The 27,915-nt window shown below is 42.5% G+C and overlaps 2 protein-coding genes across 2 annotated transcripts; both read right to left on the reverse strand.

Annotated features, from left to right (window-relative positions):
* Positions 1-1,462: 1,462 nt before the first annotated feature.
* Positions 1,463-5,476, reverse strand: zgc:153675 (uncharacterized protein LOC768179 homolog). The gene is made up of 3 exons (XM_061220175.1): positions 5,095-5,476; positions 3,766-3,856; positions 1,463-2,913 (listed from the first exon to the last, which is right to left on the reverse strand). Exons 1-3 carry the CDS (start codon positions 5,101-5,103, stop codon positions 2,627-2,629), a joined length of 387 nt encoding a protein of 128 aa, XP_061076159.1. The 5' UTR covers positions 5,104-5,476; the 3' UTR covers positions 1,463-2,626.
* A 2,972-nt stretch (positions 5,477-8,448) lies between these two features.
* cry4 (cryptochrome circadian regulator 4) lies at positions 8,449-19,536 on the reverse strand. The gene is made up of 11 exons (XM_061219012.1): positions 19,262-19,536; positions 16,983-17,432; positions 16,172-16,288; positions 14,652-14,802; positions 14,251-14,391; positions 13,838-14,008; positions 13,599-13,739; positions 13,203-13,354; positions 12,862-12,959; positions 10,112-10,222; positions 8,449-9,492 (listed from the first exon to the last, which is right to left on the reverse strand). Exons 2-11 carry the CDS (start codon positions 17,393-17,395, stop codon positions 9,302-9,304), a joined length of 1,686 nt encoding a protein of 561 aa, XP_061074996.1. The 5' UTR covers positions 17,396-17,432; positions 19,262-19,536; the 3' UTR covers positions 8,449-9,301.
* Positions 19,537-27,915: the final 8,379 nt, after the last annotated feature.

Below are 27,915 nucleotides of genomic sequence, written 5' to 3' on the forward strand. Positions count from 1 at the left end.
AAGTCGTCGAAATGAAATGCCTTTTTGCCCCAAGCATGGACAGGAATGTATTTTCTATTATTGATGCAGCCCATCTAAGAAAGCGCAGAAATACAGTGCACTTTGGCTCTAACTTGTGGCATTAAACTAGTGTTCCTTGACCATTATGCTAGATGGAAAAACTTTAGCTTGTACTGCCCTACATTTATGAACATTGTCATTAACCTTAATTTTCACTGAAAGTATAGGAAGACCATTTCTGAGATCTGAATACAATTACACAATGACTACATAACTCATTTTTTCTAGGAAAGACCTGTGTACAAATTACTTGTAGTTAATTAAGATGTGAACGTATAATTTAGGCTTGAATTTGGCCTTTCCTCTTGTGGGCCTGCATTTTCCACTCAGGGATAAAATCAGTTCAACTGTAATCATAATCGAGAGTACAGTTTGCCACCATTAAGATACTATGGGCAATTCCAGCGTTATGGATGTGACATTTGGACACAAAATGACAAAAAAAGAATTGATACTAAAAATGTGAGAAATAACTTGCATTTTAAAGTCAAATGCAGAAAGTTTGATATCCATGTAATGCAGGAGGCTTGGCTGAACATGAAAATGGCATTTTCATTTTATTAATAGCAGTTTATTTCTTTGTCATGATTTAGGAGGAGATACCAGCGTTATGGATTTGACACGCCTGAAATGCACATTGTTTGATGATCTACTTCCCAATCAAATTTTATCAACACATGTTATCATCTGATATGGTTCTGAATATAAGTTTTGACATTGAGAAAACCATCTGAAATGGTTTGGAATGTTTACAAGATGGCCACCAAATAGCATTGATTTCAATGGTAATGGGACTAATAAATCTATTTTTAAGCATTTTCCTGTTGTTAGTTTACATTTGATCAGATTTCAAAATGGTCACAATCGACTGTTTGGGACATAAGTTTAATTGGTAAGTAAGTTTATTTTTTCATGGTCAGGTTGACATTACTCTGGAATCGCCCATATACAAAACTCATTGACAGCTTGAGTATCACTGCCCTTACATGCAATTACCCAGTCCTGCAAAACCAGAACCGACCATCCTAACTTCCACGGTGGTAGGTGGTATGGGAAATGCCATTTTACTCCATAACGTGCCACAAGCAAGGAGAGTCAAAACAGTCCTCATTGGACTACTAACATTTAGGCATGTTCCTGTATCTTCAGGAACACCTTGGAATGCCTACACCATTGTGAAGGGATGGCAAGAGCATTTGTATGTACCAAAATGTTAAGGCCAGGTTGCGATGCATGTACAATGTAGAGATGTATTAAACTCATTTCTGCTGCTGTACATTGCAAATATTGCTTTTTGTTTTCAGTCTGGCCACCTTGTCCATCATTTCAGGAGAGAAATGTCTACCCAAGTGTGTAAATTATCATAATTCAAAATAAAATGGTTGCAAACAGAGACAGGCACTCTCTTTTTACCCTATTTTAATACGAATGGTGAAATGGTCCTGGTTGTCCTAGGCACACCCAATTTTTGACTGGTACACCCAAACATCTGCACCAGCTCTCACGGATTGCAATCCAACACCATCCCATTCCTGGTCCACAAATTTCTCTGGTACACCCATGATTGGAATTCTGGCACCACCGCAGGCTGAAACCAAAAATTAGCTTCGGAATTGCCATGGGATTTGTCGCAACCAATCGGATCACACTCAAGAGCTTTGGCCCATATCTGTGGGAAATGCACATATCAAGCATTTGCTTTCATTACCTAGCCAGGCACAAAACAATAAACCCCGTTTTCCATCCTTAAATTAGATATGGAAAATCTTAGGTTTTCAAGTGTATTATATTTATTCATTTGAAAATACAAATATTGGACATGCGCTTCAAAGTTTCCCTCACATCCCAGTTCAGACTACCAGTACTTAAATGACAACCTGTCATTGCATTAAACTGCAGTCTGTATATAAATGTTCACATTCATTCAGAAAGGTAAACTGACAGATGAAGGTCATAAGCCCTTAAGTCAAAATCAATAAATATATATTTTTTGCTTGAGAGAAGAAACATGTACCGACTAATGCTTTTCCACACCATTCATCCAATAGAAACTAACAGAACACCAGAGCTTGCAACAGCCTAGACCTGATTGCTTTTATCAAATATTGGCTTGACTTTGAATGGCAATATTAGGTCTGACTTATGTTGGACCAGTCACATTAGCTTCAAAATGTCTTTGCATAAGCTCTGGTTACTCATTCAGCACCCAAATGTTTGACATCAACATCGATGCGAGTGCTGACAGGTGGTCCGTACATTTTAATTTGCCCTCAGATGCAAACGGCTGATCTGCTTTTTAAGGAAGTGAAAGTTCAGGGACCTCTGAAATCGCATACCACTCTCCGGCAAGGGTTAACTGCACTGCTGCAATACGCCGAAGCAGTTTCACAGCCACGACAACAACACTGAATAAAAGGCAAACAGGAGAGTAGATAGACTAAGGCACTCTTAACAAGCTTATATATACACAGAGGAGTAAGACTGTCTACTTTGGACCTGCTGGTCCACAGAGATAGTTTCAGTCTTTTCGTTTATGGCTCAGGGACAATTGGGATGCTCTTCATCTTCACTCTGCTTTGTCCTTCCGTTTGGCGGTGAAGGGCACTTTGCTGGCCACGGAGGATCCGACCGTGGACACGCCGCCCGCGACGGCGGAAACGCCCCCTTTCACCAGGCCCACGCCCACAGAGGGCACAGACGTCACCGCTGCTTTCGTGATCTCCAGGCTCTTTCCCCCGACCCAGGCCACTCCCCCCACCGTGGCACCGACCACACCCTTGGTGACGTTGAAGAGCCCACCCGTTACGCGCCAGATCATCCCCGGTTGGGCAACAGCGTGCTCCTTGTCATCACCTATGCATGGGAAAGAAGCGACAGAATGAAGACCTCAGCTACAGGGCGGCAGCGTAACAGCAGCCTCAGTTCCAGCTGGATGGGTCTGCCGATTCCCAAAGCTTCCCTGGTCTGCTCTTAAAACAAAAACTAAAAAGATCTTACAGACATCAAACTAGCTTAAAAACCCCAGTATCTTTTGCTGTAGTCAGTCCACTGAAATGGACCTACAGTGTGCTATATTTGGAACGTTTGATCAAGGCACAGTGCTCAAATCCAACCACTTAAGAAACCAAATCCAAATATCCTACTGGGCGACATTAAAAGAATGTAAACTATGCAAATCTCTGGAGAATAGCATGTTGTCTGCCAAGCAAGTAATATTGACACACATACCAAACTTTACAGTCTGCAAGAACTTCCACAGCAGCAGAGGTTTGTGAATGTTCAAAACTCTAACATCTGAATCATTATTTTGGCCCTCTAGAAGGTGAAGTCTGGAAATAATAATGCTCAATAGCATGCGTTTCTTTGCAAAATATGTGAGTGGCAAATGATACCCCCTCAATACCATAATTAATTCCTAAAACCTCCCAAGAAATGTTTTTTTTTATTATTATTTAACCCATAATGCAAGTGTCTTTGGTAAAAAGATATTGCAGTGAAAGTATTTTTGTAGTGCAGGTTTCTTGCATAGAATGTTTTTCCCCCGTGTAAGACCAGAGACTCCTGTACCCTTCAGAGCACAAATGATTGGTCATGGGGGGATATAGGACTATATATAGGCCCGCATACGCACACAAACATGTATAGCCTATATATACTGTATGGGTGCCGAGAGGTGACACCGGCGTAATGAATAGATATAATTACCTCCGGACGGTTCGCTGGCGGTGATTTCGGATTCCCCCTCCTCGTAAGTGCTTCCCTGCTGAGTTTCGGAATTGGCGTTGGTGTTGGCGTTCTAACGTTAAGTTGAATAAAATAAATTGCATTAGTTTCATAAATTCGAATAATGTGTCACGATAACACAAGGCCTAAGCAGTCAGTGGCTGTCATTTCAAAAAGATTCCTCAAAATAAACAAAACTAGCAATCAGGTTTTTCTTCTTTCCCCGAACTCGTCATTCTGTGTGTCAGAATATTTAAGTGCAGCGTAGCCTACAAGATTAAGAATCAAAAAGTGACATATCCAAGAGGGACTTCACAGAGGCCTAATTAAGCGTCCGTCTGCCAAGCTCTTTGTCCTCTATTTTTACCCTGTGTTGAGCTGTTCGCTCTGGTGTTATGCCTCTGAGGCACTGAAGGCGGCCGTATCCCATGAGTTTCATCTTGAAGAAACATGTTCATAAACGGATTAATTGTTCAAATACGTGCACGTGTTTTTATGTAACGTTACTGGTATATGTAGGACACAGTACAGCATTTGAACAAATGTTGCTTCAAGTAGCTGGTTTTCCAAATGATAAACGGAATAGCACGTAGGCTACTCAGTTCAATGTACACGCAACCGTTACATCATATCTATAAATTACGGGATTTTATTTTACGTTTATTTAACGTTTTGCAAATGTTAGAAACAATGAAAGCAGGCCTAACCTATAAAAGCCCCTTGTAACTTAAACCAATAATGGCTACTAGCGTTTCCAGAGAAAACAGCACTGGCAACTATTCTGATCCAGATGTGCAAAGTAGAAGGGTTCAAAAGGCCTACCTAATTAGCATATTAAAAACGACATTAAAGTGTGATTGCAATTGGAAATTTCAACCATTCCTGCATTAAAATTAGCCTACACTGTATGGATAATTAATATAACGCGTAGCCTACTATAGTTACTTGATCGTAAACAAGGGAATTAAATAATTGGGCTACCATTGCCAACAAAGTTGCAAAACAGCAATACAGTTAAAACAGTTCAATGAAATGGTCGATAACGTATTTATTGATATTAAAGACGTAATTATGATTAAAAACGAGCTAGCCATCATTGGAGATACCGTTAATATAACGTTAAACCTACATTTTAAATGTTACAGCTGGCTGCATTTGCACTGCGTTGCTGTTACATGGAATTTCGTAAAAAATGATTTTGAGTGCACTTGGAACACACATGCAACACACATTTCTAACGCTAGCTACTTTCAGAGAAAGTTAGATTGCGATGGTTTGGTGTGAAACGAGAAAAAAACAGCGAACTCTTACCTTCACCATTGTTCCAGCACTTTCTTGATACCTCTAACGTTAGATTATGTTTGCACCTGAGGCAGATGATTGCAACGCTTCTCTCGTTGGAATACGAACTCCGTTCAACCCCAACAAGGCAATAACACGAACGAAACGTGAATAATATCTGCAATGTTTTAAACAAGCAATCGTTCCCTATTGTTTAACATCGACACAGCACATTTGGAGAAAAGATGCGAGGACCGCAAAACTTTAACGTTAAGAGTTCTAGTGAATCAGTTCTGCCAACGTGGCGCTGCCTGCTTCCACAGCGCTAGTTGTCTACCTCCGGATCTTGCGTCACCTTGAACTGTTTTCGAGTCAGCGCTGGGCCCCCCTCCCCCTAAGCACAGATCTGTAGCAAGAGCTTCAGACGTGTCAAACGTTGTACCTATATGAAGTTTCTGTTGTTTATACATTTCTCAACTAATTTATATTCAACAAGAAATCCAATAGTAATGTCCACTACTGAGCCCGAAGTATGAGTATGAAAACCTCCAAAACAACAACAAAAAACATCTATTTATATTTAGTGATTCTTCTGGTATATCAACGTCCATACAATAGCAAACATGATCAGGCATTGCTGTAGCATCCATATTTTGCGTTACAAATTCCTTGCACAGGAAATGGTCACAGCAAAATATATTTTAACACCCATATCCCTTTAACTTGTTGAGTCTAGACGGGACAGTCCAAGGCTCCTGTTCAAAGCCTGTTTAAAGTCTAATACACACTAGACAGATCACTAATCCATCGCAGGGCACACACACCATTTACTTGCACACACATACTTGTGGGTTAACTCATACAATGTTGAGTTAACCAGTTAACCTACTGCATGTCTTTGGGCTGTGGAAGGAAACCGGCTTAACCAGAGGAGAACATTCAAACTCCACAGAACTTTAGCCCAGCCTGGATTTGAATTCCAGACCTTCTTGTGAGGCAATGGTGCTACCCCCTTCACCAGCCAATCCGCATAATCAGACAGATGGACTAGGATCTCCTCAGCAATGACCAGGGAGTCCTCAGGGCATGTCATTATTCCAACGGCTGCAGGATGTATCTATAGGGGCTAAGATAATATTTAAACTGACATACACTGTAGAGTGAAGGACTGGTTTGACAAATCTTACAGGAACATCTGTGCCAATGCATGATTTTGCTCTTATGAGGGTCATTAGAATGCAGGAAACCAACTGGCAACATGAAGAAAAATGAGGCACTGACTTTGATTGTAAGAGTCAGTGACACAGCTGATCACCGGCCAGTACAGTAGCATTAGCTTCAATGCACAGACATGCACAGACTGAACCGAACACAGAAGTGTTTAAATGCTATAATACAGGCCATCATGACCTTTCCACTGCTAGCCCTGTACAGGGATATCCCTCAGCAAGTATGCTGTTGTTCACATCATAGGCCACCGATCCTACAGTATGCCCAGTCCAAACATTCAAGAGCTCCTACAGTACAAGTTTTCATAGAGGAAGGGATGCAGTAGATGCACTGGAGCCGTGTGATGGACAATAGTTCCATCTACTATGCCACTTTAAATAAGTAAGAATAATGATGATGCACTGTAAAATACGGTGTGTTATGAGCTATATCATTTGATGTGATTGGATATATGGCCATAGCCTCTTTTCTATGTACTTATGCACTTCTTAAAACTCATTAGTGTCCTTAGTGGAGGTTTGGAAATGCCTTGAATTCAATTCCTCCAATCGGTTGAAATTTTGCAAATTGGCCAATGTATGAGGTTACAGCATGGGCTTTAATAAACATAATACTTCTTTGTCATTAGTCACAAAGGGTTTCTTTCTACACCAAACAGAACAACCTCTGTGATAACATATTATTTTTAGTAAAATGTGGTCTCACCATACATTACTTAACTTTGTACCGTGACCATTGCCGTAAGCAGTAAAACGGCAGTAAGCTTTTAATTTTCTGTCCATTTCGGAATGCCAAACTCATCAGGCAACATACTCCCTTCAATTCAGTAAAGTACAGGAAAGCATACATTCTCCAAAGTGCAAGATGTCAGCGTCTAGTTTTCACTCTGCAGTCCAGGGGAAGTTGGTGCTGCACGGTGAGACTATGACAATCCTACTGAAACCCTCCATATTTTTCTCCTCTTTTTTCTTTTTCTTTTTCCTTTTCTCACCCCTAGCTCCACCCATTGCAAGAGAATAGGAAAAGATGGAAGAAAAAGAAGTAAAGACAATGCCCTTGCTCCTTCAAACATTAGTTCAAAGCCACGTCATTTATATGTCAGGCTTCAGGAAAAAATACGCAAAGAATGAACTCGTATTTCCTCACAAGAAAGGAAAGTTTTGGAGTTCTTAACTTCTAGTTCGATTGATTTGGAGCCCATAATGTCCATATGCCTTGGTCAACAACAAAGTTCACATTGGACAGGATGCATTACTACCCAACGGCCTCAAAATGGTGCTTTAAATAAATTATATATACTTAGTGAGCACTTTAATAGGTATTTATTAGGCTTCTTTTTTTAGACTTCTACTGCTGTAGCCTAGAGTTATGATGCATTGTGTGTTCAGAGATGCTCTTCTGCATACCACTGTTGTAATGTGTGGTTATTCGCATTACTGTCACCTTCCTGTCAGCTTTGGCCAGTCTGGCCATTCTCCTCTGACCTCTCTCATTAACAAGGCATTTCTGTCAGCAGAACTGCTGCTCACTGGATTTGTTTTTATTTTCTGCACCATTCTTTGCAAACTCTAGAGACTAGTGTGCATGAAAATCCCAGGAGATCAGCAGTTTCTGAGATACTCAAACCATCCCGTCTGCCACCAACAGTCATTCCAGTCAAAGTCTCTTAGATCACATTTTTTCCCCATTCTGATGGTTGATGTGAACATTAACTGAAGCTCCATAGTGCATGACTGCATGATATATAACTAATTTTTATTTACACATAAAAGGGACAACAGCTGAGATGTGCCATGGCAGAGATCAAGCACCCATCCACACCTTGGAGAATTGCATAAGACCAACAGTTCACTTACAAACTACTCCACAGGCTGTGAGTAGGGCTTTTTGCCATTAGAAGCAGTCAATTTTTTGTTTTCATATAAAGAGTCAGATAGCACAGAAAAAAATCTTGTTCAGAATTTATTTCTGTCAGATATACCAAAGTGCCAGGTTACTAAACCAAATAAGGATAAAACATGACATGGCAGAAGAGTTTTTTATTTTTCATTTGAATGATTCCTGAATCATTTGTCATCAGGATATGACCAATGGTGATGGGACTTTCAATGCACCGTGTCCCATTTTCCTAAAGAAGAATAAGGACCATACAACTGGAAAATCAGTTTCCTTTTTAATTTTCAACCTTTTATACCCTTGGCATGTAGCATCTTCTTTCATATGGACCAAGGTCCCATACAACTCATTACTGCATTACCAGAACATCACATGGCATCAAAATGCCATGGTTATTTTATCGCTATTAAGTGCCCTCGTATTAAAATAAAAAAAGGTTAAAACCCAGCAAAACATTTGCTATGAGTGAATGTGAATCACAGGCTTTAGAAGACAATATTAATTTAAAAGGCATATATTGGTTCACATCAGATATACATGGGAATCACAGAGAACATCCACCCTAATCATGAAGTATGGCAGGATGAGTGGGACTACTTATGAAAAGGAAGCACTGTGATGCATGTGGTCCTTCTGGTCCTTCAAAAGAGGCTATTGCCACCTGTACCACTGTCTGTATACAGCTGACAACATTAGAGGTAGTATGATTATTACAAGAAACTACACATACCAAAATAAAACGTCTTCAGTTGAAGGCATTATGCAAGCATAACAGAACAGGCAGAACATTTCAATGCACACCATGCATTTCCTCAGCTTCAAAGTCTGTCTCTCACGTGTTGTCGTTATTTTTCAAGTGCGTGGCTGGTTAAGTCATGATGATTTTTTTAGCGGAGTGGTATGAAGGTTTTCAGTAGCCCATGTTTGGTTGGGATTGGGTCCCACCTGCCACAGGAGCAGGGTGTGTGACCTCTCCCCATGTCACATATCACATGACCGAACCCAGTCACATGACCTCTCCACTGAGTTGTGAGCCCTCCCCGTGTCACATCACCAATCCCAGACACACAACCTCTCCTCTGAGTTGTGTGACCCCACTCTCCATGTCATGTCATGTGACCGTTCTCGGTCTCATGACCTCTCCACTGAGCTCAGGCAGACGGATGGGGTCTGAGGCCCAGCTGCAGACCTGGGTCTTATGGTCTCCGTCAGGACTGAAGTGCTTGCTGGTTCTCTCCTCTGAGGGGCCGTGGTCCTGGTGTTCCCTCTTCACGCCAATCTCCACTGGGTCGTCGGCCACATCTGTTTACGGCACAGGGCACAATGCACCATTACTGAAAAAAACATTTAATGAATTTAATATGTAGGTGAAGCACCAACTGGTGTCAATGCTGGGCCTGAGACCAAAAGGTCTACACTCATTGAGCATTTTATTAGGAACACCTGTACACCTACTTATTCATGCAATTATCTAATCATCCAATCTTGTGGCAACAGTGCAGTGCATAAAATCATGCAGATACGGGTCAGGAGCTTCAGTTCATGTTCACATCAACCATCAGAATGGGGGATCACCTGGGAGTTTCATGCATAACAGTCTCTAGAGTACCAAATAATCACCTACTTGCTTTACAACTACTTATTTACTTTGACCTGAGCATCCACAGTCAATTAAAATCATTCATCAACAATCACAGACATTAACCCTTTGAGGAGCAGGTTTTTTTTAAACGTTTTTTCAAAGTTTTAATTCAGCGTTCTAGAACTCTCTCACTCCGTCCAGTAGTGAGTGTTACGTCAGCATAAGACCATTCAGTGAAGAACCATCTAATCACACACCTCACAGCGTTAAGGGTTAAGAGAGCTCATTTTGGAGGATGCTGCTTGTTGTGACTGGGACAGAGCGGTGAACTCGACTGACCTCGGGTCAGCTGGGCGGTGCCTTCCTGCTCACTCCGGAGCTGCCGCATCAGGCACATGTTCCTCTGGCTCACCTCTACGTGGTCCACCATGGGCAGGGGGTAGTCCTTCCCTGCACACAGAGAGAAACACCCTTACCATACATACATGGGTGTGTATAGTGGAGTGCTAAGGTACATTTGAGATTAAACTAGATTAGGGCTTCATGAGAACCCCTAAGTATTTGGTCCACCCAACCTTGTAATTCACAGAGATCATTAGGCACACGCATTACCCAGTTTCCATGCTTATTTTTCATATTTACAAAGGGATTCAGGTTTTACATATGCCAATGTCCCTGTTTATGCATGTCTATATGAAGGTACAATGTGTATTTTAAATACACATGATACCTTGTGTAAATAAGACAGCTTCAGAGTTGCTGTAAGGTGTATTTCTTCACTTTGAAGGAGGTAGGCTACTGACTCCGATAGGCTTAAGTCTTTATGCTAAGATAACAGGTTATGCTAACATAATTGAGCCAGTGAGGGGAGGTCGGAAATAAGGTATATTTACAAAAATGTTGGCGTTTTCCTTTAAGGTATGGTAACCAGGTGTCTACACCTTCAACATTCAGGAGTCCACTGCATTACAGTTATTCAGCGGACACTTTTGTCAAAAGCGACTTACAGTTGATAAAGCTAAAGGGCCATGCTCTAGGGCCCAACAAAATGTCATTGCGGCTACAATGGGGCTTGAACCACCAACCTTCCAGATCCCAGTCAAGCACCTTAGCCACTAGTCTAGATGCTGCCATGTTAGAGTCATTTTACAGAACTTTCATCTATCATTTCAAACTACCATCACCTCAGGCATAATACCTGTTATACCCAGTTTCACAACCATAGTTCAATTAACAACTCATCGAATGCTGTGAACTGCTATATCAATGATCCCCCCCAAACAGACTTTGTGAAGCTCTAGACTACATACATTTACAAGACATTACTGGCATGTAGCAAACGCTCTTATCCAGAGATATAGATCTACACCCCCACCCCAGTATCCCCTGACACAGCAGGATATATACTGAAGCAATTTAGGTCAAGTACCTTGCTCAAGGGTACAGTGTCATCAACTTGAATCTGAAACTTTTAATACGTCCTGTAATAAGTCCATTAGAAGCAATACATCCAGTTCCCTAGCCATTGAACAACACTATTGCCACTCACAGTCATCAGTGAGAACAGCACATGAATAACAGAACAGAACAGAACATCATGCTACAAAGGCCATCAATAACGATACAGAAAAACATGACAACATGTTGCGGTCATCCATGTAGTACATGTTATCTAACTCTGACACCGTGCCCTCTGATACAGTTGGCAACTGGAAGATTACAGCAACTTGAACATATTTTTTGCTGATCGTAACTTTCTGAGGCAAAGAATAGTGTCTGGGGAAGTTAAGTTTAAGGGGAAATATTTCCGAATCCAACAATTTTAACAATCAACACCCTTGTTTAAATTCTTCAATAGAACCTGTTGGATCAACCTTTATCAAGATACACAACTCACAAGCTGATTTAAATAAAGATTTTATTAAGTTACAATATAAGAACGTCTAAATCTGAAGATGAGGGTCAAATACCTTAAACAAAGAATACATAAGACAAGTAACAGCCTCAAGAGAAAATAAAGTGCCAAATCCCAGGGTGTCTCCCACACGTCCCACAAAAGTGAAAGGACAGTCCAAAGACCCGAAGCTGAATCTTCCTGAAATCCCTGATGAAAATGTAGAAATTACATGCATGTCGAAATCCTCTGTGTGACACCAACAGAAGATCAGCCCCCAAATGTCCACTACCTTGACTTTCTGTAAGTGTCGGGGTGAATAAGCCATCCAAGTCAAGGAAGGCCCGGATTTTATGTTCTTAAAACTAAAGGGAGGGAGAACCTTACCCTCAGAGGTGCACAACTGGAAGGTGGAAACTGGGAAAGGCAGAACTGACTTAGCTGAAATGGCAATCTACTTCTTAAAGTTCCCTAAAGCAGCATGATCAGTGTCAAAACTCTCGACAAAGCCTCAAGCCATTAAATTCCGATGGAGGGAGAGTTGGCAAGCTAGATTTGGCAGCAACGCCAAATCTGGTGTAGCGCACAGCTCAAAATAAAGCCATGTTGAGCGCCATCAGGGTTCAAATTGTTTATACTTTGACCCTGTTTGAAGCTGACCTAGCCTGTCCTGTCCAGTCACATAGCGAACAGCTTTGTATGAAGCAGGCATACGCTACCTAGCAAGAAAGACAGAGGCTACATGGCTAACTGATTTAGCTTGGTTAGTTTCTTGACGTTTAAGGATACTAAATATTATTGTTTTCACAAAGCGAGTACACAACTTAGCCTGTTATAACCGCAGAGAACCTATCACATATTGTTGCAACTTGTTTAGCGAACGAATGGCTTCTAGGATGGATGACGACAAGCACTCAATTCTTCTTATGTGTAGTTATGTGTATGATGTGAGCTGTTCTTCCCAAGCCATAAAGTAATAAACTCAGCAGAGTGGGGGCAGGATAGAGGGCAACCAGATAACATCCCACCCACATTACAGGCATTTAGCAGACACTCTTATTCAGAGCGACATACAATGAAGTGCAAATCGAACACAGGGACAAGTGCGATGAGTAACCTCCTTTCATTACTATTCTACTAGTTCTGTGCTAAAATCTTGGGAGTAAATATGAGAAAAGCATGCTGTTGAACATACCGATTATACACCGAGCCTCCAGCTGCACTTCTTCCGGAGCAGTCCACGGCTCGTAGATATACTTGGAGGGGAAGTTCTTCAGCACTGGTAGATATTTCCTGTAAGGTGACCCAAACAATTAACTGAATCCCAGCTGATGTGACAGCCCCCACATTAACACCTGATCAAGGTTAACAGGGTCTTATCTCAATACGTTTTATCTTTGGCAATAATTTTGTATTTTTTAAGCAAAAAAGTAATAGAAATATGATTTTAAAGTTGAATAAATATTAGACTAAAACTCACGAGTGTGGATATGAACCCAAACTCACTAAGGGGTGAAGAGGGCAGTAATCTCCCACCTGATGTACTGTCCCTCGGGGTCGGTCCGGCGCCCAAAGCGCACGGGGCAGAAGATGCGGGTGTACTGGTGGAAGAAGGCGCTGGCCGACAGCCACATCCAGTTCCCTGCGTTCACACTGTAGTCTGCATCCATCAGGAGCTCCTCAAACACCTGCATACAGTGCAGAGGACCAATGTAGAGCACAGACTCACAATGCCCATCTCAGTACTCCTACTCCTCAGTACTCATATACCCTCCTTTCTCCTCCTCCTCCTCCTCCTCCTCTTCACTACTCAGATACTCTCCTCACCTCCTCACTACTCAGATACTCCCCTGACCTCCTCACTACTCAGATACTCCCCTCTCTTCCTCACTTCCTCAGTACTCATATACTCTCCTCCCTGCCGCTCCGTACCTTCATGCCCTCCTCCCAGCTGATCCACAGGTCCCCGCGGGTCAGGAAGCAGGCCACGGCGTGCCGGGCCAGGTGGTGGATCCAGCCCTCCTGCCGCAGCTGGGTCATGATGGCGTCGATCCAGGGGAAGCCCGTCCGGGCCTGAGGGCAGCACCAGGACAGCAGGTGAGCTTCTGAGGCCTCCACAGCACAACGCTCATCTCCAACCCAGAGCCTTGCTTACTCTGGGCAGCACTCACCTCCTTCCACTTCTCCAGCGCCTCCTGGTTCTCGTGCCAGCCGATCTGGAGACAGATGGGATTGCCGGCCATCTTGGTGAAGTTGGGGGTGGAAGACGCAACGGTGTAGAAGAATTCTCTCCACAGCACTTGTCTCTGGAGTGATACTGGGGGCAAGGAGTGGTTCTTGGACTGCAGAGGGTAGGCAAACACACACAGTGCAATTAACTCCTCATGCAAACACCTATGTTAGGAACACCCACCAAACTCTGAAAGCATAATACTGCTGTGCTAAAACAGTCTCAGACATTCTTTTTTCTGTCTATAGACCAGGGGACAGTGTGGTTTCAGACTGATGAACAGAAATGAACAGAACTTGGTTAGCCACTATACACCTGGATGGTGATATGGATGCTTGCATGAGTGCAGCTCACCTGTGCGTAGATGTTGGACAATCTGTAGTAGAAGGAACGGACAGACAAACAGCCCACGCTGAAGTAGGGACTGAGGCCTGTTGTGTTCGGTAACAGCGGGTTTGGAATGGTGCGGGGTTTGGAGAAGTTCTCACCCCAACCCTGACACGTACATCACAAAGACATAAACGTTTTCCCACATTTAACTTCCTTCCTCAACCACATGCAAAGTTGGCAGCAATTTCAAACAAGCTTTATACATCTGCATATTCATCAGACTGTTTATTTTATGCAAACTGTGGAATATATTAATATATCCTAGACCTATGAACTCCCAGAGGTAATGTAATAAAAAAAACTGCACTGCCAATAATCTGCATTCATGCACTCTGTGACCCAATGCCACAGTGCTTATTCTCTACCTCACTCTCCAAATGCTTCTCCAGTCTTTTCAGTCCATGACTCTCCCCACCGGGCCACAAGACCTCCAGGTCCACCTCAATCCCAAGATCCTCCAGACTTGGAACGCGATACTGCTCTTCATTTCCTTCTTCCATGGGAGTCTTACACTTCCTGAAAGAGAATGGTTACCATGGCCTCTCTCATTTATTCCACCAAAAAGCCAAAGAAAAAGGCATGAAAATATCTTCAGAGAAGGAGTGGGTTCTGCACAAAGATTTCTCAGTGGCTAATCCAATTTGGAAGCCATCTTCAAGGGGAGATGCACATATCTTGGACTGGTAAATTAAGTCTTTACTGCTGCATTGTAAACCTTGACTGAAGCCAGTAGAACAGTTTTCTGTAAAGCCAGGAAAAAAAAAAAATACACTCCAGCAGTTCCCCGCAGAAAGCAGCCATAATGAGATACTGCTGATCGAATCTCTCTCTGGGTGGGAGATAAGGGCCTTCACTCATGCTTTCACTCGGAGAAGCACAGTACCCTACTTTTCGTGGTGGCGATGAGGGGGGCTGTCAGCACCCCCTCTTCTCGCAGGTGCCTGTGGGATCCTACTGGCTGCGCAGCTGGCTGTCTGCGCCTCCCAGCCGCGTTTGTACAGTCACATGCGGGTCTGTTTACACAGCACACGCTACCCGGAGGCTCAGAGCATCTGCTGCTTTAGCACCGTCAGCGCACCGGGAGGCCAGGGCAGTCACGTCCGCTGCCAAGCTACAATCGCCAATCAGCCCAGATCCCACGGTTACTCAGCCTGATTACATTACACAGAGCCAAGGGCAAACCTGCCGCTGCACTGTGAAAAATGACATTTATCGAACAACTTACTGGCCCTGGAGAAATGAGCAAGAAAACACTTCCATTCTAAATGTGTAACTAAAACCATGGAAATAGTTTAATTCAATTTGTAATAGTACTCAATATTTTGTTGGAAACATCAGTAATATTGCGCAACAATACAGTAATCCTGGTTGATCCTCTGAGCTCGGTCCTGCTCAAGGATTCTTCCTGTTAGTCAGGTAATTTTTCCTTGCAACTATTGCCCTGGGCTTGTTCTGAGGGGGTCTCAGGTCTGGGTTCTTTGTAAAGCTGCTTTGTGACAATCCTGTATTGTAAAAAATACTATACAAATACAATTTAATTGGTATATTTCAACCACATACTGAGTATCCAGTGGTTAAAAATATTTCATAAGTATATACAAGTTGATAATGAGGAAGGATCCAATGCATGGACTGAACCGCACACCTGCCAACTGCATTTCTGAAAACACAAATAGTCTTCCGTCATTGACGTAGCTCAGCAGGTGGTGGATAGGAGCGCGAGGAGAAGCGATGCCCAGGTGCACACACCTTGGGGGATGCGTTTGTTAGTCTGCACCCAGCAGAGGTTACAGAGAATGCTGCAGAATCGGGACACAGCTACAGTTGGGCAGAGAAGAGAAAAAAGCTGACAGCATCCTGCCTCTGGCCCTCTTTGTGTGCTTACTGGAAGTCCTGCGGTGTGATTTCCCGCGCTGGCTTGTCCGGCTCTCCCAGGATGGACTGCACTTGGAGGAACTTCTTGTAGGTCAGCGGGGCCTCCCCTCCGTTAGCTTTGATGATCCTGGAGGAACAACACAGGTCAGGGGAGGGACAGACACAGACTACACCCCCCTCCTTTTTTACTTCACATACACTTTAATACACAAAGGTACAGACACAAACTTTAATGGACAAACGTACACACACGCACACACACACACAATCTTTAATACACAAACGTATACATACCCTCACTCAATCACCCAGCCACCTGCAGGTGTTCACACATGCACACATGCACACATGTGGATAACCTTCCACTCGACTTGAAAGACTATAATGTTTCAGTTTGTACTGAACAGCGTATAAATACCACTGTCCTTTTAACCAAGTTCAAGCACTCCTGCGGTATTTCCCTTTAAGCACAAACATATGTCAGCTGGCAGACAGTGCTCTGTGACCCTCTTCTCGCAGGTGCCTGTCAAATTCTGCTCTCCTCCAGGTTCTGGCCTACACAACAGTTGAGTGCACTGTATCCTATGTCATTATGTGCACCACCACAGTACATTTGAGTAAAACCCCAGAATGAGTAAAAATTTCTGAATGAACGCTTATGCTTTCTTGACATCATTTACCTTGCAGTGAAATTCAAAAGAATTATTGGGAACTATATTTGGCTTCGTTTTTTTCCCCCACATTATATAGTCAAGAAAAAAAAGAACATTTCGGTAAGCGGTAAGGCCTGTTTGTTTGCTGTGGCCGAAGGGGAGACGCACCTCCTGACATCGTAGAGGGTGTGTGCCACGCCAGAGTGCACGAGCACGCCCAGCTCCTCACACAGGGCGCGCAGGCTGTCGTCCAGCCGGGCGTAGAAGGGCTCCACCTCGGTGTCGAAGGTGAGCTGCGTGACGCCCCAGCGGCGGACCAGCTGCCGCAGCCCGGCCTCGTAGCCGCCCTGCAGCACGTAGAGGCGGGACCCCAGCGCGACCAGGCGCGTCTGCAGGTCCTCCAGGCTCTGCAGGAGGAACCGCCAGCGCAGCGCCCCCATGCGCATCGCCCCGTCCAGGAAGGCCCGGTCCAGCACGAACACCGGGTACACCACCGCCGACGACTCCAGCGCCCACACCAGCGACGGGTTGTCGTGGAGACGGAGCCCCTTCCGGAACAGGTGGATGGTCCGGTGCGTCATGACTGCGCCTCACTCGGGCGGTTCTTCCAGGATTACCCTGTGTGAGAAAGACGAATGTTGAACCATCTCCCACCCAATAGGTCGCTGCTACCACGGCAGACAGCGGCTCCCGTAAGGAGCTCATTAGCCAGCACAGGTGCGAGGCAGTCATGCTGCAGGACGGGACAAGAAGACACATAATCCAGGAGATATAAGTCACTCTCCCAGGGGATTAAACCAGGTTATATGATGCTACTCTGCTGCCCATCTGTGCCCGTCACCACACGTCAGCTCACTGAAACGTTGAAGCTCTTGCAAACAATTCAATTCCCCGTTTCAAGAGGCTTTATTGCTATAGAGACGGAAAGAATCCATCGATTTAAGGAGTAGAATTTTCCCCCATTCCAAACTGAACATTCTAATGCTGATGTAACAATCAGTACTGGAACTGAAAGCAATGGAGTACTACAGCAGACTTTGAAGAAACATTACAAAAAACCTACTCTTCAAAGGGTTAATTTATTAATTGATTCATAAATTAAGGAGGTAATTCACAAGTGGTTCATTTATAAGTCAAGCTCCCTTCAAACCAAATAAAATAGGGAAAGACTGGTTCAGCTTAGTTTAACTAATAGTTTTTTCGCAATTTCAATTACATTTTATTTATATAGCACTTTTCACAGTAGACTGTCACGAAGACGCTTTACATAGTAAACAGAAGGGTAGAAACATGGGAAATATCAGTCCTAAGCCCCCCCCCTTCTTTTTTATTTTATTCGATATTTTACATGTCATTTTCTATGCTTTTTTTGAACATCACATTGCATTGCACTTGCTTATATGAAATATACTATATAAATAAAGTATATTATTATTTGCTAATTAGAGTTACTGATGGCAGTATTGAACGTTACTTCACCTTACAGCAGGACAATGACCCCACTCTGTATATTGTGGAGATAATTGCAGTCAACGGCATATTAATAGTAAAACTAAGGGAAGTTTAAGAGAGTGGCATTTGAATGGGCTTTCCTCCAGATCGTCTCCCCCATTCAAAACAGAAACAGCAGACATCGTGCTTTTTCACCAATGAAGCACGTACAGCCGGTTATATGCCAGCTGTTTAAATCTCCACCTAAATATATGAGGAGAAAGAACAGTCGTCTTTTGTGAAGTGGCCAATCTTCTAACATTAATGAACATAAGAGCGCTTTCAGTGTCAGCACGATCAGACCAACAGAGAATTAAGAAATGACTTATGGACAGCCTACAATGCAGAAATGCACAGTTCACCATCCATTCGGACAAACTAAGCAACAAAACGGTTACCGCCAGCTGACTGCCGACTGACTATTAAAATCGGTTATGATGATTATTTCGCTCTGCCTGCGGGTCTGTCAGTGCGCGGCAATAGCAAGCGGAAAGTATCCAGCACCAATTCCACTGGGTATTATGGACAAGAGTACTTGTTAATCCAGCCAGCTTGAGAAAGGGAGATCGATTCAGAAATGATACGATTTACACTGAAAGTACGTACTAGACCGCTCTTCATTTTACATATCAAACATAAGGAGAAAGTTGCGCCAGTTGTCGGTCTAGAATAATTTCCGCATATCATACAATAATAGTAATATCAAACGCATCATGACAAAATAATTAAAAACTTACTGAAAACTGAAAAGGCTAGAACATTGCATCTCTAAAATGTTGTAAAACCCTCGGGGAAATGTATAGGCTAATTGTATGTCCTGTGATGATTGTATTTATGTTCTTGGCGACCACAATTACATTTCGGAAATTAATGATTTTTTTTATAGAAACCTATACTACTATACTATAAACTATAGCGCTAGAATTAGAAATGAAGAAAGAACACCCGAAACATACCGTAGGCTTGAATTAAGACAAACTGAAGGAACTTCACTTCCATCAGTAGACGTGATAGTAAAAGTAGGTCACTTCAGAGAATATGTAGGTCAGTTTGCTCCCTCTGCAGGCGCAGCTGCAGCCTGTGTTTTCCGTAAACTCAGGACAGAACAACCATTAGGCCTATCAAGAACAGATCGAATTAGCGAATCACGTTGTGGCAGATTTGCATTCATTGAGTTTATATATCTGAATAACCTACTGTTAATGCCAGACTAGGTAGGGGAAATTTAGAAAGTTAGAAACTAATTCCAATCACTTTTATTTGCTAATTACAAAAGTACAATTCTTCAGCCTGAAGTTAGAGCCAATTATTAAAATCAGCTGGCTTAGTGGGTGGAAAGAACACATGGCAGGACTTTTTCACCACTCATGTGATAACCACACTAAGCCAGGCTCTGTGGTGCATTATGGGATGGAGCAGGAGTCCAATCATTCTCATGAGTCATGAGCGGCGATATTCTTATTTATAAGAGTGGAAATGTGGGCGTAGTTCTACTGGTTTCGGAAGCAAAAACTCCTCATCAAACATGTACAAAAGCTAATGAATAGTTCTAAGTTGAAATCTAACAAAACAGCATTCATTTTTTTGATGATACAGCCACTACATTTTTGTGCCAAGAGGTTATTATACAAGAGTAGTTCTGCACTTAAACAAACTAATACATTTTAATTCCTTCCTGTGGCTGCAGTGCCTTCCCTGGTGAAAAAATGTGTCAAAATTGCAAAAAGCACATCTCATTTATAGTATGTATTGGCAAACCAACCTGGGGGGTATTTCACAAAGCAGGGATACAGAGTTAGCTGAATAAAACCTGGAACCCTCCCAAATCTGGAATATGGACTAACCAACAGTACTACTCAGCACAGTGAATTATAGTGAATTCAGTAATCCTGCTTCCTGAAATACCCCCTGGATAAACCCCTGCAACACCTAGGACAGATGATGCTACAGGGAGCTCCGTGAAGTTGGCAACAATTAGACTTCCTGTACAGAAGTTCCGGTTTCAACTTCCTGTGATTTTCCGTCAAAATAAGAGCTGCTGAGTAACGTTAAATAATGAGAACATAGTTACCGCGTTTGCTGCGCTTCCTCACATAATTACCATTGTTTAAATTCATTGCTGATAGAACTTATAAAAGTCAGCAAGCAACTAGCTTGCTATTTGACTAGTGACTATATTGTAGGCCAAGCATAAATAGCTTGACCCTGTCGGTTCAATAACTGCTCATTTGCATACCTGCTTACTGTTAGAAAAAAATGTTGCCAAATATGAAGGGGCATACATTAAATCTATGTATAATATATATAAAATTATACATTTATTATCTAAAATCATGTTCCGAGCAATTGTTGCTGTATTTACAGTGTGGTAAGGGCATGCAATGCCATTGACTGTCAATTCACGACCAGCTCATTTGCATAGCCCATAACTCAAAAACTATAAATTGTTTCAAAATGAAAGGGGGTATACATTTGTTAGTTGGACCCATATCTTTAATATTCTACAGTCCTTTCTGCAAAATCCTGTTCCGAGCAATTGTTGCTGTGTTTCTAGTGTGGGGTGGCCATACGTTGCTATTGACTGTCAGTTGCCACCCAGCTCATTTGCATAGCTCATAACTCAAAAACTATAAATTGTTTCAAAATGAAAGGGGGTATACATTTGTTAGCTGGACCCATATCTTTAATATTCTATAGTCCTTTCTGTGAAATCCTGTTCCGAGCAATTGTTGCTGTGTTTCTAGTGTGGGGTGGCCATACGTTGCTATTGACTGTCAATTCACAAGCAGCTCATTTGCATAGCTCATAACTCAAAAACTATAAATTGTTTAAAAATGAAAGGGGGTATACATTTGTTAGCTGGACCCTTATCTTTAATATTAAACAGTCCTTTCTGTGAAATCCTGTTCCGAGCAATTGTTGCTGTGTTTCTAGTGTGGGGAGGCCATACATTGCCATAGACTGTCAATTGCCACCCAACTCATTTGCATAGCTGATAACTCAAAAACTATGAATTGTTTAAAAATGAAAGGGGGTATACATTTGTTAGCTGGACCCATATCTTTAATATTCTATAGTCCTTTCTGTGAAATCCTGTTCCGAGCAATTGTTGCTGTGTTTCTAGTGTGGGGAGGCCATACGTTGCCATAGACTGTCAATTGCCACCCAGCTCATTTGCATAGCTCATAACTCAAAAACTAGAAATTGTTTCAAAATGAAAGGGGGTATACATTTGTTAGCTGGACCCATATCTTTAATATTCTATAGTCCTTTCTGTGAAATCCTGTTCCGAGCAATTGTTGCTGTGTTTCTAGTGTGGGGTGGCCATACGTTGCCATAGACTGTCAATTGCCACCCAGCTCATTTGCATAGCTCATAACTCAAAAAGTAGAAATTGTTTCCCAATGAAAGGGGATATACATTCGTTAGCTGGACCCATATCTTTAATATTCTATAGTCCTTTCTGCAAAATCCTGTTCCGAGCAATTGTTTCTGTGTTTCTAGTGTGGGGAGGCCACACATTGCCATAGACTGTCAATTGCCACCCAGCTCATTTGCATAGCTCATAACTCAAAAACTAGAAATTGTTTCAAAATGAAAGGGGGTATACATTTGTTAGCTGGACCCATATCTTTAATATTCTATAGTCCTTTCTGTGAAATCCTGTTCCGAGCAATTGTTGCTGTGTTTCTAGTGTGGAGAGGCCATACGTTGCCATAGACTGTCAATTGCCACCCAGCTCTTGTGCTGCTTGTGAATTGACAGTCAATAGCAATGTATTACATTATTGGCATTTAGCAGACGCTCTTATCCAGAGCGACGTACAACAAAGTGCAAACCCATAACCAGGGATAAGTTCGCTGAAAGACCCTAGAGGGAAGTACAATTTCAACTGCTACCTGTACAACAAAGATAAGGACGAGGGCCTTTTATTTTTATTTTTTTTATTTTTTTATTTTTAGAACAAATTAACAAACAAACAGAGCAAAAGTGACCAAAGTGAACTATCCAAACACTGCTTACCTAGCCAACTAAAAATACCGATACACAAAGCACATCACAGAGACAACAATTAAGGTTCACAGGGAGGTAGGGAGGGACGGGGAGAGGTGCTGCTTGAAGAGGTGCGTCTTCAGCTTGCGCTTGAAGGTGGGGAGAGATTCTACAGTTCTGACCTCAACGGGGAGTTCGTTCCACCACCGTGGAGCCAGAACAGACAGTAGTCGTGAGCGTGAGGTGGAGGTTCGGAGAGGGGGAGGTGCCAAGCGGCCTGTGGAGGCTGAACGAAGAGGTCTGGCAGGGGTGTAGGGTCTGATGATTTTTTGTAGATAAGCTGGGGAAGACCCTTTAACTGCTTGGAAGGCTAGCACCAATGTTTTGAATTTGATGCGAGCCATGACAGGCAGCCAGTGGAGGGAAGTAAGCAGGGGGGTGACGTGTGAGTATTTGGGAAGGTTGAAGACCAGACGAGCTGCTGCATTCTGGATGAGTTGGAGGGGTCTGATAGCAGACGCTGGGAGGCCAGCCAAGAGGGAATTGCAGTAGTCCAGGCGGGACAGAACCATCGCTTGGACCAGGAGCTGGGTCGAGTAGGGGGTGAGAAAGGGGCGGATTCTTTGTATGTTGTATAGGAAGAACCTGCAAGACCGGGTCACCGCTGCAATGTTCTCGGAAAGGGACAGTCTGCTGTCCATCACCACGCCGAGGTTCCTTGCACTGGGTGACGGCGTGAGTGTGGTATCCCCGAGGGAAATGGAGAGATCCAGATGGGGAGAGGTTTTAGCAGGGATGAATATCATTTCAGTCTTGCCTGGGTTGAGCTTTAGATGGTGGTTGTCCATCCAGCTCTGGATGTCCCTCAGGCAAGCAGAGATACGGGCTGAAACCTGCGTATCAGACGGCGGGAATGAGACGAAGAGTTAGGTATCGTCCGCGTAGCAGTAGTAGGACAGCCCATGTGCAGTGATCACAGGGCCAAGGGAGCGAGTGTAAAGAGAAAAAAGAAGCGGGCCTAGGACTGAGCCCTGGCGAACTCCTGTGGCGAGGGGCCGAGGTGTCGATACCGAACCAGCCCAGGCAACCTGGAAGGAGCGACCAGAGAGGTAGGACTCAATCCAGTCCAGGGCTGTGCCACAGATGCCCGTTGCTGAGAGGGCAGATAGGAGGATGGAGTGATCCACAGTGTCGAAGGCAGCAGAGAGATCTAGGAGAATGAGGACAGAGGAGAGGGAGGCTGCTCGTGCGGCATGGAGTGACTCACTGACGGAGAGCAGCGCGGTCTCTGTCGAGTGGCCCGATTTGAAGCCAGACTGATGGGGGTCTAGCACGCATGGCCACCCCACACTAGAAACACAGCAACAATTGCTCGGACCAGGATTTCACAGAAAGGACTGTAGAATATTAAAGATAAGGGTATATAGAGTAAATGTATACCCCCTTTCATTTTGAAACAATTCATAGTTTTTGAGTTATCAGCTATGCAAATGAGTTGGGTGGCAATTGACAGTCTATGGCAATGTATGGCCTCCCCACACTAGAAACACAGCAACAATTGCTCGGAACAGGATTTCACAGAAAGGACTGTTTAATATTAAAGATAAGGGTCCAGCTAACAAATGTATACCCCCTTTTATTTTGAAACAATTTCTAGTTTTTGAGTTATGAGCTATGCAAATGAGCTGGGTGGCAACTGACAGTCAATAGCAATGTATGGCCTCCCCACACTAGAAACACAGCAACAATTGCTCGGAACAGGATTTTGCAGAAAGGACTGTAGAATATTAAAGATATGGGTCCAACTAACAAATGTATACCCCCTTTCATTTTGAAACAATTTCTAGTTTTTGAGTAATGAGCTATGCAAATGAGCTGGGTGGCAATTGACAGTCTATGGCAACGTATGGCCTCCCCACACTAGAAACACAGCAACAATTGCTCGGAACAGGATTTCACAGAAAGGACTGTAGAATATTAAAGATAAGGTTCCAGCTAACAAATGTATACCCCCTTTCATTTTGAAACAATTTCTAGTTTTTGAGTTATGAGCTATGCAAATGAGCTGGGTGGCAATTGACAGTCTATGGCAACGTATGGCCTCCCCACACTAGAAACACAGCAACAATTGCTCGGAACAGGATTTCACAGAAAGGACTGTAGAATATTAAAGATAAGGTTCCAGCTAACAAATGTATACCCCCTTTCATTTTGAAACAATTTCTAGTTTTTGAGTTATGAGCTATGCAAATGATTTGGGTGGCAACTGACAGTCAATAGCAATGTATGGCCTCCCCACACTAGAAACACAGCAACAATTGCTCGGAACAGGATTTTGCAGAAAGGACTGTAGAATATTAAAGATATGGGTCCAACTAACAAATGTATACCCCCTTTCATTTTGAAACAATTTATAGTTTTTGAGTTATCAGCTATGCAAATGAGCTGGGTGGCAATTGACAGTCTATGGCAACGTATGGCCACCCCACACTAGAAACACAGCAACAATTGCTCGGAACAGGATTTTGCAGAAAGGACTGTAGAATATTAAAGATAAGGGTCCAGCTAACAAATGTATACCCCCTTTCATTTTGAAACAATTTATAGTTTTTGAGTTATGAGCTATGCAAATGAGTTGGGTGGCAACTGACAGTCTATGGCAATGCATGCCCATACCACACCTGACAGACAGCAACAACAGGTGGCAAACAGTTTTTATTGAAATTTGTGCACAATTGTATATTCTCTGCAAATACATCACAATCATATCCAACTGTATTAATTTAACAATTAAAATTGACAAAATTACAGTTCATAAATAATTTTATTCACCGAACTTTTATTTTGATAAATGCGAACCCGAAGTCTCCAATTGTGGCCAGCAACATTTGCCAACTTCACGCAGCTTGCTACAGGGTATAATAAAAGCAGAGCAAATTAAAGCTGGCTTTGTATCTAATGCTCATCATAGTTTATTGCACAATTAGCCCACTCATGATTGATCACCAGGTTAAGGATCTTGTTTTGGTGTCTAATGCTGTTTTCATTTAAATGGAAATATTGAAGGGAGAACCAGCATTTAAGCAACATGGCATCGATGGGAGCAATGTGCAATACGGATTTGGTAACTTTCAAGAAAAATAAGTCATGGGTCTCAGGCCGCATGTTTTAGTGAAGCATTCACGCATATTAACAGCTAAACAACATGCAAACAAACTCTGCAATTAACACTGAACAGGCCTATGTTAATAATTCTCATGTTAGTGATGGGGTACAACCAATGTAAAACCGCGCAGGGAACTGGAGCCAGTCTGTTTGGCTTGGGGAATTTGTGGCGGCAGGCCAGGGCCTGTATAACGGTGCGGAGCGTATTTTACAATAATATACTATTTAAGGAATTTCAAGGTTCAGAAATTTTAATGACTGAAAATACAAAAGCGCAATACAAACTGGAGATGGAGCTGGTATTGCTGGTGTTGCTTTTGTTAAATGGAGCTAGTTTCTCAAATTAGAAAAGCTAGTTCTTCATAGAATGTAGTAACGTTAGCGACCTACATACCGTAACATACTGTAAAGCTATCCTACCTTATCCGATCTTTGTTTGTACAGGAATGTATAGTTGCCTCGTTTTCTTCGCCCTGTCCTAGATCGTATTTAGTCCCGTATTAGAGTTATTAAAAGTTCGTAATTAAATAAGAATATTTTCAGTTTGAAGAGTAAACTTAGAAAATGGACAACCATACAGCCGATCCAATACATATCTATTTCCGCCGTTGCTTGGGTCTATAGTAGCCAAATACAGTCCCTATACATTCAGACTGGTGCATTTTATGGGGATGTACTGAAATAGCAGTGTCTAAAATAAAGTATAACCTTAATAAATCAAATAATCATACATATTGCTGGAAGTGTTTCTTCTGGTGTGTAACTCTGCAATTTGTAACATTTCGTGTCTTTGTGGTATTCTTCTCCGAATAACATTAACATATGGAGTAACACCCCTCCTGCCGCAGAACATTTAACTTGAGCCGCGTTAAGCACGTGTGAGTAGAATGGGAATGTCTCGAATTTTTAGGAGCCGCATTCAGAGACAGTTTCAAAAAAAATTTTTTCATTATTGTTGTTCTAGTACATTTCAACCCCTTTTTAACTCAAATTTTCATGAAATGCAGTGTTCAGATTCTCTTGTAGAGATAAGGGCCCGAGGATCATACAAAAAAAATCATACTTTGTCATTTCATATTTGAAATATGACAGCCATATTGCTTGGTATGATATACACGTTAACAGGTTTGGAGGTGTTCAGTGTAAAGGGAAACGTGTAAATGTTGCATGTTGTATATCAAAATGGTGAGTCAATAATGTTTTCCCAAAAGCTTCTTCTCTCTTGTGAACACTTAAATACATGCAAAAGCACACGTAAAGGATTTCACCAGTGCTGTAAAAAAACGTATTGAAAACTTAAGCAATTCTCATAAATTGACCTTGCATGGGTGAAGTTACTGTGAATATGAAACTGCTGTAGTGCATGGATAGTTTGGCATGTGAACAGAGGCAGTGGATTCAGTATTTACAGAGAAAGTGGTGAGTATGCCCGAGTAATGAGAAAGAGAAAAATGACAGACACATTTACAATATTGAGTGGAAATGTAAAAAAAAAAAAAAAAAAGACGGAGCCAATGCAAACATGAAAATTTAGTAGGCCAAGCCTGAAGAATATTCCATCCATTATTTGCTAGAAATGAAATAAATTATTACATAATGTTGCAACTGACAACATACAGTATTATGAATTTCAGCCAAAACAACCTGATCAAGATTATTTGATGGTTTTGCTCATTATACAGTGGGCTGACTGAGAGAGAGAGAGAGAGAGAGAGAGAGAGAGAGACAGAGTGTGTGTGTGTGTGTGTGTGTGTGTGTATATATATATATATATATATATATATATAAGAAGTGATGTAAGGACAAATCGATGCATTCAGTGATTTTAATGCACCAGTGCAATAAGTAATATTCCTCAGCTCAGTCCTTTAAATGTATTCTGAATGAAATTCTACTGTAAATTCTGTTGTGTGATCATTTTCATTCATTTTGAAGGAATACATATGTGTCACATGCTGTGAGACTACCCTGGGAGGGAGATGCAGCACTCTTGAGATGTTAGCCGTTGTTTGCCACATGGAGAGAGAGAGCACCTATAAATAAATCATCTTCACCCTTCCCCCTAACGGGTTCCGGGCAAAAAGAATAAACAAACACAATAAACTAAAATAAAAAAGGCGAAAGAAACTAAAACCGAGCAACAGCTTTCCAGCTCCCCACTCAGAGAGCCGACTGGCTCCTCTCTCCGTGCACTGAACTGAAGGAAAAACAAAGTGAAATGAAAACTCCACCACAAACTGGCACTCCGGAGTGATCTCCCGGTCTCAGCCCCGTACTGTGGAAACAAGCACACTTTAAGTACCTGGGCTGATGAGTAACCCAGGTGCATGTGCCCTCTCCACCAGTAGGTGGGGCCAAGACAATCTGCTTCTCCAACAGACCGAATGTGACAATATGCTTGTGCAGCAATTGCTATACTTTTTCAATCCAGGACCTATTTCTGCCAGGCTAA

This window comes from Conger conger, chromosome 14 (genome assembly GCF_963514075.1).
Source record: "Conger conger chromosome 14, fConCon1.1, whole genome shotgun sequence".
Classification (NCBI taxonomy): Eukaryota; Metazoa; Chordata; class Actinopteri; order Anguilliformes; family Congridae; genus Conger; species Conger conger.